The 13,216-nt window shown below is 44.9% G+C and overlaps 1 protein-coding gene across 3 annotated transcripts in view; it reads right to left on the minus strand.

The window, feature by feature from the left end:
- The window catches only part of LOC133531672 (serine/threonine-protein kinase 10), an 84,384-nt gene that overhangs the window by 19,410 nt on the left and 51,758 nt on the right, over positions 1 to 13,216 (minus strand). For all 3 annotated transcript variants that reach the window (XM_061870030.1, XM_061870028.1, XM_061870029.1), the window contains exons 9-24: positions 12,442 to 12,523; positions 12,128 to 12,303; positions 11,732 to 11,914; positions 11,008 to 11,385; positions 10,275 to 10,493; positions 10,037 to 10,178; positions 9,146 to 9,255; positions 8,234 to 8,343; positions 7,953 to 8,081; positions 7,683 to 7,784; positions 6,881 to 6,983; positions 5,816 to 5,973; positions 5,048 to 5,255; positions 4,300 to 4,503; positions 2,813 to 2,967; positions 763 to 925 (exon numbers count right to left, since the gene is read on the minus strand). In XM_061870030.1, coding sequence (XP_061726014.1) covers positions 763 to 925; positions 2,813 to 2,967; positions 4,300 to 4,503; positions 5,048 to 5,255; positions 5,816 to 5,973; positions 6,881 to 6,983; positions 7,683 to 7,784; positions 7,953 to 8,081; positions 8,234 to 8,343; positions 9,146 to 9,255; positions 10,037 to 10,178; positions 10,275 to 10,493; positions 11,008 to 11,385; positions 11,732 to 11,914; positions 12,128 to 12,303; positions 12,442 to 12,523 — 2,622 coding nt within the window. The remainder of the gene's footprint in view (positions 1 to 762; positions 926 to 2,812; positions 2,968 to 4,299; positions 4,504 to 5,047; positions 5,256 to 5,815; positions 5,974 to 6,880; positions 6,984 to 7,682; positions 7,785 to 7,952; positions 8,082 to 8,233; positions 8,344 to 9,145; positions 9,256 to 10,036; positions 10,179 to 10,274; positions 10,494 to 11,007; positions 11,386 to 11,731; positions 11,915 to 12,127; positions 12,304 to 12,441; positions 12,524 to 13,216) is intronic.

Consider the following 13,216-nt stretch of genomic DNA (forward strand, 5'->3'; position numbering starts at 1 on the left):
ATATGAGCGAGGTCCCTGTTTAGCTTTTCCGTAGCGGCTAACATATCCGTTACTTTACACTGGTCGTAGAGCTGTAAATCATCGGCGTAAAGATGGTATGCGCAGCAAAGTTCGGCGGTGATGAAGTTAATAAAAGTGGAGAAGAGAAGCGGGGAGAGAATACCACCTTGAGGTACGCCAGTAGCCAGATCGCACCAGTCCGACAAAGCCCGATCAACTCGGACTGCTTGCTTGCGGCCCCCAAGGTAAGCAGAAAACCATCTAAGGGCTGTAGATGAGACATTTAGATGGTTAAGAAGAGCAAGGAGAATGTCATGATCAACAGTGTTAAAAGCGTTTGAGAAATCAATCAAAATGAGTACTGTGACCAATTGATCCTCCATGCCACGTCTGATGTCATCAGTTACCTTAATGAGAGCAGTACAAGTACTGTGGCCAGGTCGAAAACCAGACTGAAACGGGCTCAACAGTTTGTTAGAGTGTATAAAGTCAGAGAGTAAAGTCATTATGACCTGACTCGCCACTTAGTTTTGCGGCAAGTATAGGGTACCATTCAGCCGTTCAGGAGGCCTACCGCGAACCACGTTCGACGTGTTGCCTCTCTGTTGCACTTGTGAATTCGTACGTAAGCGTGATAGGGAGGTAACACGTCGAACGTGGTTCGGCGGTAGGCCCTCAGGCCCCTGCCTGTCCTTTGGCTAGCTCCTCCTTGCGGGTGTGTTGCTATACGGATGTGAGCTCTATCGTAAGTCAGTAGAGTACCTTCTTGAGCCGCTCGCGCTCGTCGTCGTGGTGCGCGCCGATGCGCAGCGACTCGCGGAACATCATCTCGCGCGCGCGCATCTCGCCGCGGATGCGTTTGGGCAGCGAGCGCTTCTCCACCGCCTGCCCTTTGGCTAGCTCCTCTTCTTTGCGGGTGTTTTTCCTGAGAAACAATGCAGGGTTAAATGAGTTCCAAGGACCGGTCCGGTATCCCCTTCGAGGGTTTTGAAAGGAGTATTTCGTAAAGCTTTGCTTACCAAAACCCTTTCATTTGGCTTTTAAGCGTTTCATAACACGGGTAAGCTGATAAGCGCCAACCTCTTGAAGGGGTATCGATTATAAATTATAACGCTTATGCCATTTTCAACTTTATCTTCGTAAAAATAGTAGCTCAGTTATGTTCAAAGTGAAGGACTAGATGTCTAGCGCGTTGACAGTACAGGTGTCATATTTTTTTTAATTAGGAAGGGGATACCCTTTCATTTTAGCGGTATTTCTGAAAGGGAAAACCCTTCCTACAGCTAAGTCAAATGAACAGGTAAGGAATTCAAAAGGAAAGCTAATCGTTGCGGGTAATCGATAAACGGCTAAGTCATTTAACGGCTTTTTCCTGGGAAAGGGTAGACGGGTCGCTGATAAGTTCCCTATTAAATAAAAAAAGGTTACTAAGCTAAATTAGAGGGTGGGCTTTTTAATTAAAAAGTTCCAATGGCCACCTTCTCTCTGCGTCATCCAACATCTAGACAATAAAATGCCATTCAAATTCAATCCAAAACCGGGAAATTGATGGTCAAAAACTTGCATGATTTGATTACAAATAAATAGATAACAACTAGGACAGTAGGTAAAATAAAATTAAATAGTTATTTGTGTCCCAAAGGAGGAAATGTAGGATATTGCGTGCCGCGTGTAAAATTGTTACCCGAGCCGAAGGCGAGGGTGGCAAACACGCGGGATGGAATGTCCTACGTTTCCTTCCGTGGTGCGCATACTATTTTTCTGCTCGACGGAGGCGGAAAGCGGCAACTTCGTTTAGCGTAGAGGGCAGAAAATAAATTTAAATGCAATGCTTTGGTAATTTTTTTACATTTAAAACATTGAAAATAGGGTGTGTGGAAATAGAAAAGAAAGAAAATTAGGTAATTATTTCCACTTTCAAAACATACTTTTTATTTGTACACTTATAAATGGATTTAATCCAGGCATTGAATTTTCCTTTTCCTTCTAAGTCCCGATGTTCTTTCAAAGGACAAAATAAAATCTAATTATGAACTTGGAATAAATAAATAAAATCAAAACTGCGAAAATTGCTGGGACTTAGGACACAGCATAGGTAGCTTTTTTTAAGTTATAAATTTCATAAAAAGGCTGCCATAATCAGAGGGCCTACCGCGAACCACGTTAGACGTGTTGCATCTCTGTCGCACTTTTAAATTCGTACGAAAGTGTGACAGGGAGGCAACACGTCGAACGTGGTTAGGGGTAGGCCCTCAGAACTACATCAGGAGATTCTATAATTAAAATGATAGGGATGAAGATATCTAATATGAAAGTTTGGCTGTTTATTAACTAATATCATTAAAAAACCGGCCAAGTGCAAGTCGGACTCGCGCACCGAGGGTTCCGTACAAACCTGTAGGTATATATTATTCTAAGATACTTAAAAATTTACGGTACTTAGTATAACTATAAGACGTTACTTAGTATGTACCAAATGTACCAAATTTCAAGATTCTGAGTTCACGGGAAGTACCTTGTAGGTTTTGATTCCTTTGCGAAAGTCGAAAATTTAGGGGAAATTTGCGGCATAAACGGCTGTATGTTTTGTTTGCGTTGGCTTAGAAGTTGCGATTTTTTCACAGCTCCAAGGGACAGTAGACCTGAGTATTTGATATAAATTCCAGTTTGATACCTCCACGCGTTCCTGAGAAAAAGGGTCTTGACAGACAGACAGACGGACGGGCGGACGTACAACAAAGTGATCCTATAAGGGTTCCGTTTTTTCTTTTCGAGGCACGGAACCCTAAAAACGAGAAGAAAAATAAGGTACCTCTTGATCTGCTCGAGTTCTTTGTCGTGTCGGACTAGCATCTGGTGCCGGCGCAGCAGGAACTCCTCCTTGAGCTGCCGCTTGGCCAGCTGGTGCCGCTCGTGGATCTGCTTCTCCTCCAGCTCCCAGAGGGCGGCTTCGCGGGTTCGCATTATCTGAAGGAAATTGGATCAGTTCAAAATACTTGTATGAAAAATACTTGTACGATCGGCAACACGTATGTAACACCTATGGAGTTGCACTGCTTACCATCAGGCGGACCGTATGCTTGTTTGCCGCCGACGTGAAGGGAGAACGACTATATTTCCCACCTGATTTTGAACTTTATTTCAAAGTGTTGAGGTTCAATGTTGCATAATTCCTGTCACGTTCAAGCCTTATAAAGGGTTAAGTTCCAAACTTAGGTCACAAGATGGCAGACTTCACAACGCGCACGGCCCCTAAAGGTTCTGACACCTCCCTGAGACCGTACCATAGTCGTCTGTTGTTTTATTAATTCTGCCAAACGCAAAACAAGCCCGCATGACTGCTCTGTGTCTTGCTGGTCGCTAGGCTAGAAAAATCATATTAAAATCGAAGAACTATTAAACACAAATGCAACTTTTGAACTTTATAGCGAATCCTCCTCGTCAAGCCGACAACAGCTTGAATTCGTTATTAAATGCTGGCTTATTTCATAATTTAACTGTTTATCCAACTAGGAAATAAAACAGTTTTTTTATGTTGTAATAGGCAGCAATCGAGCAGACGAGCTGTCTGATAGGAAGCAGTCATCGTCGCCCATGGACATAAGCAACATCGATGGAGCCACTTATGCGTTGCCGACCTTTGAGAGCCCTAAATACCTACTTCTTGGAGAACCCCATGCCATAGCGCAAGGGAAACACCTCAGAAGGATTTCGGTGTTCGTTTTTAATCCAAGTCCCAAGATGATTCAACTTACACTTCAAAGTTGCTCTGTTGCGGCAAAACAGCGTAAGTATTAGCCGGGTCCACACAGAGCGAGCATAGGCGCCAGGAAATTTCCTCACGCACAAATCGGCCAGTGTAGACGTGCCTCGGCCGAGGCGGCGTGCTCGGGCGAGGAAAACGGAGGCACGTCTACACTGGCCGTTTTGTGCGTGAGGAAATTGCCACAAGCGTATGCTCGCTCTGTGAGGACCCGGCTATTTAGATAGGAAATATGTAATAAGATACGTTATTTTGCCATATCAGGGCTGACATCTTGAGTGTATTTGTCTCGCTTGTCCTCGAGATATATTACGTTCCTCAGCCATGTCATTAGAAATAAGTAATCATAGAGTGCTCACTCTATAAATCAGTTTTTTACCAAAACGCTTATTATTTTCGTGGTCGACATCGAGCGTCAAGATCCGCTACTTAACGCTAGATGTCGACTACGAAAAATAATAAGCGTTTTGGTAAGAAAACTGATGTATGGAGTGAGCACTCTATGCTTAGTTATTTGTCAATGGCCGTGTACACACCTGCTGCCGCTGCTGCAGGTACTGCGTGTCGGTGAGCGCCTGCCGCTCGCGGTGGTGCTCGTGCATGCGCCGGAGCAGCGCGTCCCCGGCTTCAGCGAGCGACGCCACGAACGAGCGCTCGCGCTCGGCGTGCTCGGCGTCGAGCCGCGCGCGCCGCTGTCTGTACGCGTCCTTGCGACGGTCCTTTGATACTAGCTCCACTTCCTGAGGCAAGGAATTGCGCAAAATTTATAAGTTATAACGAATAAAATATATAACTACTTGCTTCTGCGGAAACAGGTACTATATTTCATTTTATGTGTAAACTGTAATACCAGTATTTACTTAGTTTTTAAGCCTGAATTTTTAACTATGAATCTGATGTCTAAATATTTTTTTTTTTTAAATATAAGTATATAAAAACTTGTTTATATCTACATGATGGCCCAGCGTAGGCCAGTCCTAGGGACGCATTTATGCGTTAGAGGGAGCAAGTGATATTGCTATCTCATGTCACCGCATAGCTGCGTCCCTTGGACTGGCCTACGCTGGGCCATCGTGTAGAGGAGCCCTGACATTAGAGTGCAAACTCAGTAGTCGGAGGTGGCAAGCGGATTGCCAGGCGCGATACAAACAATTGCGACTGAGTGTCTGTACACTCTACTCAAACGCACGATCCAACGCTCCGCTGTTCACTCGCCACTGAGACCGTACACTAAGGTCTGATACAACTGAACACCTAAGCTCAAGTGTCTAGTAACTTGTTCACCTGTTTGAGCAGCCGCAGCTCCTGTTTGAGCTGGTCCCTGAAGTGCCTGAGGTCCCGCTCGTGCTCGGCCCGCAGCCTCTTGGCCGCCTGCCTGAGCTCGGCCTCCAGTTGTTGCTCGGCCCGCTCGGCGGCGGCGCGCTGAGCTCGGGCGAGTGTTTCTAGGTCTGTTTCGTGCGCTCGCGCTAGCGACGCCAGTTCCGCTTCGAATCTGAAACAAAACATTAAACATACTGAGTAAAATCGCAGGAATGCTTTGTGATGGCGCGCCCAGACATGCATCACAACAGCACGCTGCCGCCGCGTGACAGACGGCGGAGCGACCCACCGCCGCTGAGCGACTGAGTCGCCGCCCCCGCCCGCGCCCCGCGAGCCGCCCTTCCTGACCGGCTCTCCAAATGGAGGCTATCAGTCAATGTGGGCAAAACGCAAGCGCTCATCACAGGGCGAGCTATCGCCCTGCCCGCACCCCCTTCTCTCACGCGTTCTATTCTAACCATAATCCATATCAGAAATTGGTGCGTGTGGTAAAACTACCCACCATTTTTTTATACTCATTGACTTGTGACATGTTAAGCAATTAATCAGAAACGACTCTAGTAAGCTTTCCAGTCTAGTTAACATATTCAGAATGCAGACGAAATGAACAGTTGCGTTCCCTAGAGGCAGGAGGTGCTTTCAAGGGCCGAGGTGCGAACGAGTCCTCACTGGAAACTCGCGACTACCTCTCCAAAATTTAATTTAACTTGCCAGGCTTAGTGTGTGACTTACCGTTTGTCCTGCTGCTCGCGCAGCTGCTGCTCCTTGGCGCTGAGGTCCTGGAACTGCTTCTGTTCCTGCTTCTGCAGCATCTTGATCTCGCGCAGCTCCTGCTTGCGGAGCGCGTGGTCGTCCCAAGTGCGCCCGCTTTCCTCGTCGCCCCATATAACCTAAAAAAATATATGTTTTATAAAATATTAATGTCATTCGTACGACTACTTCATTCCTTTTCAAGTTCTTCAAGTCACTTTTTCAAGTCGCTCGACTCGACTTGTTTTACATTACACCCACACTAGGGTGGTCCTTATTTTGTCAAAGTTATATTTTTCTACATAGGTGCTTAATGTAAAATCTACCACTAAAAAACCAATTACCACTTTTTTTTGGATTTTTTCATTTTAGAAACATTTTTTGGAGTCATCATTTTAATATTCGTGGCCCAAGTTAGCCCGCGTAGGCTTATACGATTAAAAAATTACAATCGATCGTCAGTCTTATTCTTCAACAATAGAGCACATATTTAAGTGTCGAACTTCAAAATACAAAAATCAAAAATTTATTCTGCAAGTAGGCCTCAACAAGGGCTCTTTTACAAGTCAGTACAACATTTATAGTAACATCATATAGTGACATGAAAAATACATAACAACATTTATAAATACAACAGCCAATACCTGGGTAAACATTACATTATAATAATCTTAAAATAAATAATTACTACAATACAATAGAGATGTATAGTCTCTATGGTTAAAAATACATTAGATCTGGAGATGTAAAAGATCCCCAATGTCAGAGTACTAATACTAATAAGATTTGGAGGTGTAAAGTCTCTCCAAGTGTCAAAATAAAATTTATACTAAATAAATAAATCGCGTCTGAACTGTTAAGCTAGCAGTCTCATAAACGAATGCTACAGAATACATACTCGTAACTAGTATGTACCAAGTCAAGTATATTATACAATATTACAGAGAAGTATAGTCTCCACGGTTACTAGTTCCATGGTTAGTAGTCGCATCATCATAGTGAATCCCAGAAATTGAAAGTGATATATGTGGATGAGAGGTAACTTACTTTGGAAGTGGTAGTGGTGACCATCACGCCGTCTATCTCGAACTTTCTCGTGCGTTTCCTCGTCTTCTTCTTGAGGTTAGCCATGTGGATGTCTTCTTTCGACCTAAACACAAACTTTCTTGTAAAATGAGCCTAAATACAAACAGCATAGAGTCCATTTTCTAATAACTACAAAATGAGCCATTTGAATTATTTTTACTTGACATTTTTTGTAAATAAACTAGAAATTAGTTTTGTACCTGTCGCCTTCGAGACAACGGGGTGTTGGCGGTCTGACGCCATAGCGTTTATAAGGGAAGTGGGACGTAGGATTAGGGAGAAGACCTCTGATGCCCGCGCGGGTTCGTACCTGGTGCAAAGGTTGGCCATCGCTATCCAACGTGGTAACGTGGCAAGTATGATGGGCACCTTTGCACTCGGTACAGCTCGCGGAGGTCTTTTAGAATAAGTTTATTTAGCATTGTACTCATAGTTTATTTAGGTATTAATTTTGTGTGTAATTTTTTCCAATTGTATGTAAAATAAATATTAATAAATAAGAAAAATATTAGCCGGAAATTTAACTCAAACTGCTACTGGAATTGTTTCACTGCAGCGTTTTTTGTTTCGAGTGTTTGACTTCATGTCATACTGTCAAATCAAAAGCATCCTATCTTTTTTTGCCTATTTTAATGTCCCACTGTTGGGCATAGGCCTCCCCTCGACCCTGTCATTGGTATTTTCCCACCATTTTGGGTAGAATGTGTCCAAATCGTCCCACTATCTCCTTTTCGGTCTGCCTGCACCCCGGGTACTATCATACCTTTGTATCCTGTTGTTGGGCTGCCCATCTTGGTTCTTTCTTCGGAGCACCACCTGCTCTTCTTGGTTGCCGTTCTCGAGCACTTGGCTGTCTTGGTTCACTCTGTAATACGGACAGATGGATCAGTTTCAGCACTAAAATGCATTATGACAAATTTGCTGAGGGTTACCGATTTTTTTTTAATTTAAGGAATCTCTTCGGGAGCCTTCCGACGCCACCGAGCCGCTGTCGGATTGCGAGTCGGACACAATGAAAGACTAGTACACATACATGACGCCATTGTTGGGGTTGGAGTAGCGGCGCGAGTCGTGCGAGTGCGACGTGGCGAGCGAGTCCGCGTCGGCGCCTCGTCGGGAGCCTTCCGACGCCACCGAGCCGCTGTCTGACTGCGATCTCCTGCTGAAAAACGATTATACTTGTAAATTACTACAGTTTATCAATAAAATGTTACGGCATTAACAGGGTAGATGGCGCTTTCTGGCAGTACTGGTGTAAATAACGGATCCGCCCCCTCAGGAGTGTGTAGTGTATTCGCTGATGAAGTGAGTTACCTCTCGAAGCTGTCGGGGCTGAGGCGCGCGGCGCGCGGGGCGGGCGCGGCCGAGTCGCGCACGCGCGGCTCCTCGCTGCCCACCGTCACCACCGACACGTGCGACGTGTCCTGCGGGAACATGGTGTGGCGTACATAAAGGCATTACGTGGTACACGTTCCCCGTACGGAGTACATTGTGTAACGAGGGGGATAAGTCAAATTTTGGATACGAGGGTGGTAATTCGCGACAGGGAATAAAAGACAAAAGTTTACAATATTCTTACCCCCGGAGTTACACACAATGATTTTCATCACACTGACAAGGAAAAACTAAATTTTAAGTGGCATGTCAAACATTTGTCTGCCATTTTGTAATTTCTTGACAAGTTAGGCACCGACGGCACAGACCTGTTCGGCATTCGCCATGATTGAAAATTATGTAACAATATTTTAAATGGCTGTTAAATTAATCAAATTAAACAACAATATTAAATTATAAACGTCAATATTTTAAAACTAATCTATGCTACTTGGTTTGTATGAATAAGTGACATAATTAAAAAAATAAAGTTATTACTCCCTAAGGAGTTATAGCTCTTTTTTCACAATCCATAACTCCGGCGGGAACAAAATAGGCCTTTGTCCGTCAGTACACCTGCATGAAATAAGATCTTTTTCGAGCAAGTGTGATGAAAAATATATATATAATATCTTGTTCACAGAGGACTTAAGGACACAAAAGGGCAATGACCTAATGTTCTAGGTAGGTGATAGAATCATATATAGTTCGTTTTAAATAGTTTTAAGCCTAGTTTGTAAATGCTCAGCGTACCTCTCGTACATTTGACGCATAAGTCCACAAGCGAGGAAAGGGTGCATGCCACCCGACTTAAAAAAATCCATTCCAAAAAAAAGGAAGGAAAATACTTACGTTGATATTGACGTTGTTGACGCTGTCGTCGAAGACGCCCGAGTCGCCGGCGGCGCCGGGGCTCAGTATCAGCACTTCGCTGCTGTCCAACCGTCGGCCTCGAGTTTTCTCTGCGAATTAAAATAGAAGGTAGTGTTCTAAGCAGTTACATCCGCCGCTATTCATGAAACTTCAAATCGAGATGTTACTATGAGTACTCACTCGAAATTGAAAAGTTTTTATTGATTTTAAAATAGAATAGAATTAATTTATTTATAGAACACATCAATACAAATAACAAATATAGCAAATACAAGGCAAAGATAAACAAAACAGTAGAAACAGAGAGAGATGTGAAGCCGAAATGGTTTTTTATAGATATAGCTTCAGGCAGCAAAACTTTGTTGGTCCATTAGGTACGTTTTTAGTATTAATTTAAAGGAACCAATAGTACTGCTCTGTCGAATTGGTGGTGGAAGATTATTCCAGCACTTCGTGGCAGCGTAACGAAAGCTACCACGGAATGCAGCGGTTATGTGCTTTGGGCATAGTAGTCTGGGAGCACGTCTGATGTGTTGACAGATGGTCTTCTACTGTTACAGATACCAAAGAGGAGCGCAAAATAATATGGCAAAATAGTTGAAAGAGGAATAATATCCTTGTTATATAGGGACCGTGCGCGTTGGAGGGTCTGCCATCTTGTGACCTGAATCGGAACCATAAACATGCACATGTACACGTCACGTGTTTTCTTGTGCATAGTAGGTTCTGCCATCTTGTGGGCTACATCGGAACAATAAACATCACATTTACGCCTCGCGCCAAAAATCTGACGGCTCCTGTGCTGCCTCCTACAGTTCATGCACGCTCCCTATATTTAGTATTAACGTAAAATTTGTTGTTCTCAGTTACCTGTATAAGAATTGGTGCAGTCCAGCGAGTCAAGCGACGAGGGAGCGAAACAGTCGTCGTCGGACGAAGAGCCGGCGCCCACGATGACGACTTCGTCGGCGATGGGCGGCGTCGTCGAGATCGTCACGGCGTTGGGCGGGAGCTGCAGAACATGGTATAGGGAGATTAATCAACCAAAAATTAGCAGGAATATGCTTTATTCAAGTCGTTGTGGCCGTGACCGGTACTCTATACTCACGGGAGCGTTGGCGGCCAGCACGGGCGGGTGCGTGGTGGTGACGGTGACGAGGCCGGCGGGCGTGGCGGCCAGCGAGTTGGGCTCCACCGGCTCCACCACCAGCGACACGCGCTCGCTCACGGCCACCAGCACCGGCGTGGCCACGGTCACCACTTGCTGGGCGACGGCGGCCACGGGCGGCGCTGATGGCTTGTGGATCGGCTCTTTGGGTTGTGGCGGCTGAAAAAAAAACTCTTGTTCTAAGAAGATATATCTACGAGGCCACACTTGTGGCTGTTACCGGAGCGACGTACCGCGGGTTGCGACTTCGTTTCTTATATGCAACCGCACATGATCGCATGGACTTACGGTGCGCCGCCGTGGTTGAAACCGCAAGTGTGTACGTGGCCGAATGTCTAGAGAATCTAACAAAATTATTCTTTCGTAAGAGTACTGTTTTTATAGTTAACTTTGAAACATGATATGCGTAAGTTACATTATAGAAAATGGTCATTTCAAATCCCAATGTAAATATTGCTCGTAAAGCAGCGACACTTTTCAAATAGATTTTCGTACACTGACCCACCTGTTGCTATCTCTATTGCACATGCATAATTATATCGCTGTCCCGCCCATGATGCCGGTTATCAATGACATTGTATGAGTTTGACAGCAATATAATTTAAAAAAAATGATTTCAATTTACTATGAATAATATTTCAGAAATAGTATCTTCTCTATAAGTAAAACTCACCGTAAAAGGCCTAATTTCAACAGCATTCGTCTCTATACTCTTACTCTCTTCCCTCTGCCGTTCTCTGCTCTTCTCTCTCCTCTCTTCCCTAGTTCTATTCTCGATCTCTACAACCGCCTTCTCTACCGAATTCGTTCTGGAATACTTCTTTCCTTCACTGGAATCTGTCCTGATGTATTTCTTTCCTTCTGTGCTGGAATCGCTGACTATGGAACTAGGTCTGCTCTTAACTCTAACGTCTTTTTCGATGGAATTCTGCTGTTCTGTTCTGGGTGGTTCTTTTTCTGGGCTCGGCTCGGGTTTTGGTTTGTCTTTTGTGTCTTTTTTCTCTGGTGTTTTCTGTTTTTCTTCCACCACTTTCTCCGCTTCTCGACACACCTGAAAAGTAGAATTTGTTGAGTATATTCTAGCTAAAATTGATAAACCGACTACCCTCTACTTTGTGGGGTGACAAAAATACCAAATTGTATTTATATTTATAACAAAACAAATTGTTTTTAGATAGTGTCTTACTAGGAGTACTACTGTCTTCATGTTCATCGTTTATCTATCAGTGACATGAGCAGGATCGTCTTAAGAGACTTAAGGGCGCTTGAACTTTGAATACAGACTTACATTTTATATTTAAACGGCACTGCTGGTTTCGGGCTATCATAATGGCGCGGCGTGGGAAGGTATTGCTCATACCGATTAATATTTTTTGATTTAAATCCTAACAGGTTACCTGATCGACTAGCAGTTCGCCGGCCGCCTGCTGCGGCGGGGGCGGCGCGGGGGGCTTGCGGGGCGCGGCGGGGGCGGGAGCGGTAGCGGGCGCGGGAGCGGAGGCGGCGGCGGCGGGCGCGGGCGAGGCCGGCGGGGACGCGCCCGGCGGCAAAGGCGCGGGGCCTTTCTCTTTCTTTGGGGCCTGGGGAATTAACTCAATGTTAATGTAAATGAGCCACGGGTAAGTGGCGATGGGCCGTCGAAGTGATTTTGGTTATAAAAAGTAAGCTAGCATAAAGAGCTGAGATATTTTGATCCTGGAACGAAAATTACGCCAAAAAATTGAGGGTAAAATAGTTTGCAATTGTCCTGAAACCGTACAGTGGGAAGTGAATCCCGATATGTAGGCACTCACGGGTTTCCTGTCAGCGGGCACGTGGTCGTCGGTGTGGGGGCGCTTGGCGGCGGCGGGCGCGGGCGCGGGCGCGGGCGGCGCGGGGGCGGCCGCGCGGGGGGAGGGCGGCGCGGGGGCGGGGGCGGGCGCGGGCGCGGGGGCGGGCGTCGCGCCGGCCGCCGGCTCCTGCTCGGACACTGCAAGGGAGATCAACTTGAAACATACACGACATTCATTGAGGCATTTCAATACCTTATTAAACATTTTATTAATCTTTAATAAGGTTTTCTTTTCTGCCATCACTCCCACGAAACATTACAAAACTTAGTACTAACTTTTGACGTCCGGCGTATCCGCCGACCGCACCGAGGTCGAGTCATCTTCCATCTCCATGTGCATCTGAGAGCTGCGATGTTCCTGTAACATAAACGAACAGCATTAGACAATAATTCGAGCGTGTGTGCATTTACAGCAATACCTTCACATATACATATACCAAGACCATAAAGGAAACTAATCACTTCAATAAGTAATGCAAAATTTGACAGCAAAAACAAAAGACGCTTTACAACATCACACGTTTGACAACCCTAAGATACCGACCCATATCTTATAGCATAGCTAAGCACCACACACGCCAACCAATAGGGCTAAGATGGACGGCTCATTATCATTTGTCACCATGCCTGTCACGTTCTAACAAGCATGTAAGCGCGAAAGTGACGGGCATAGTGACAAGTGTTAAAAAGGGCACCATGCTGCCACCGCAGCTAGGCATAGACGAAATGGACCTTCGCCCACGGCCTCGCACCCGTATGGGCTTCGGGCGGGACTCCCTCTGGTCGCATAACAACTTTTGTCATATTTTTAATTGTCATAACACTTTATGCATAAAATTGTAAGTCATAAAAATCTTTAGTCAGAATTATTCCTGAGCATAACTGGGTTTTTGATCATAAATGAGTTGTCATAATTTTTATAGTCCTTAATTTAATTCGCATAAAATTTAGGTTAGATTCGCTAGTGCACACCTAACAAAATATATGACAACTGTTATGTATGTCATCAAATATTAGGGCTAAAAATGTATAACACAATATAATATGACTA

The sequence above is a fragment of the Cydia pomonella genome, chromosome 25, assembly GCF_033807575.1.
Source record: "Cydia pomonella isolate Wapato2018A chromosome 25, ilCydPomo1, whole genome shotgun sequence".
Taxonomy (NCBI): Eukaryota; Metazoa; Arthropoda; class Insecta; order Lepidoptera; family Tortricidae; genus Cydia; species Cydia pomonella.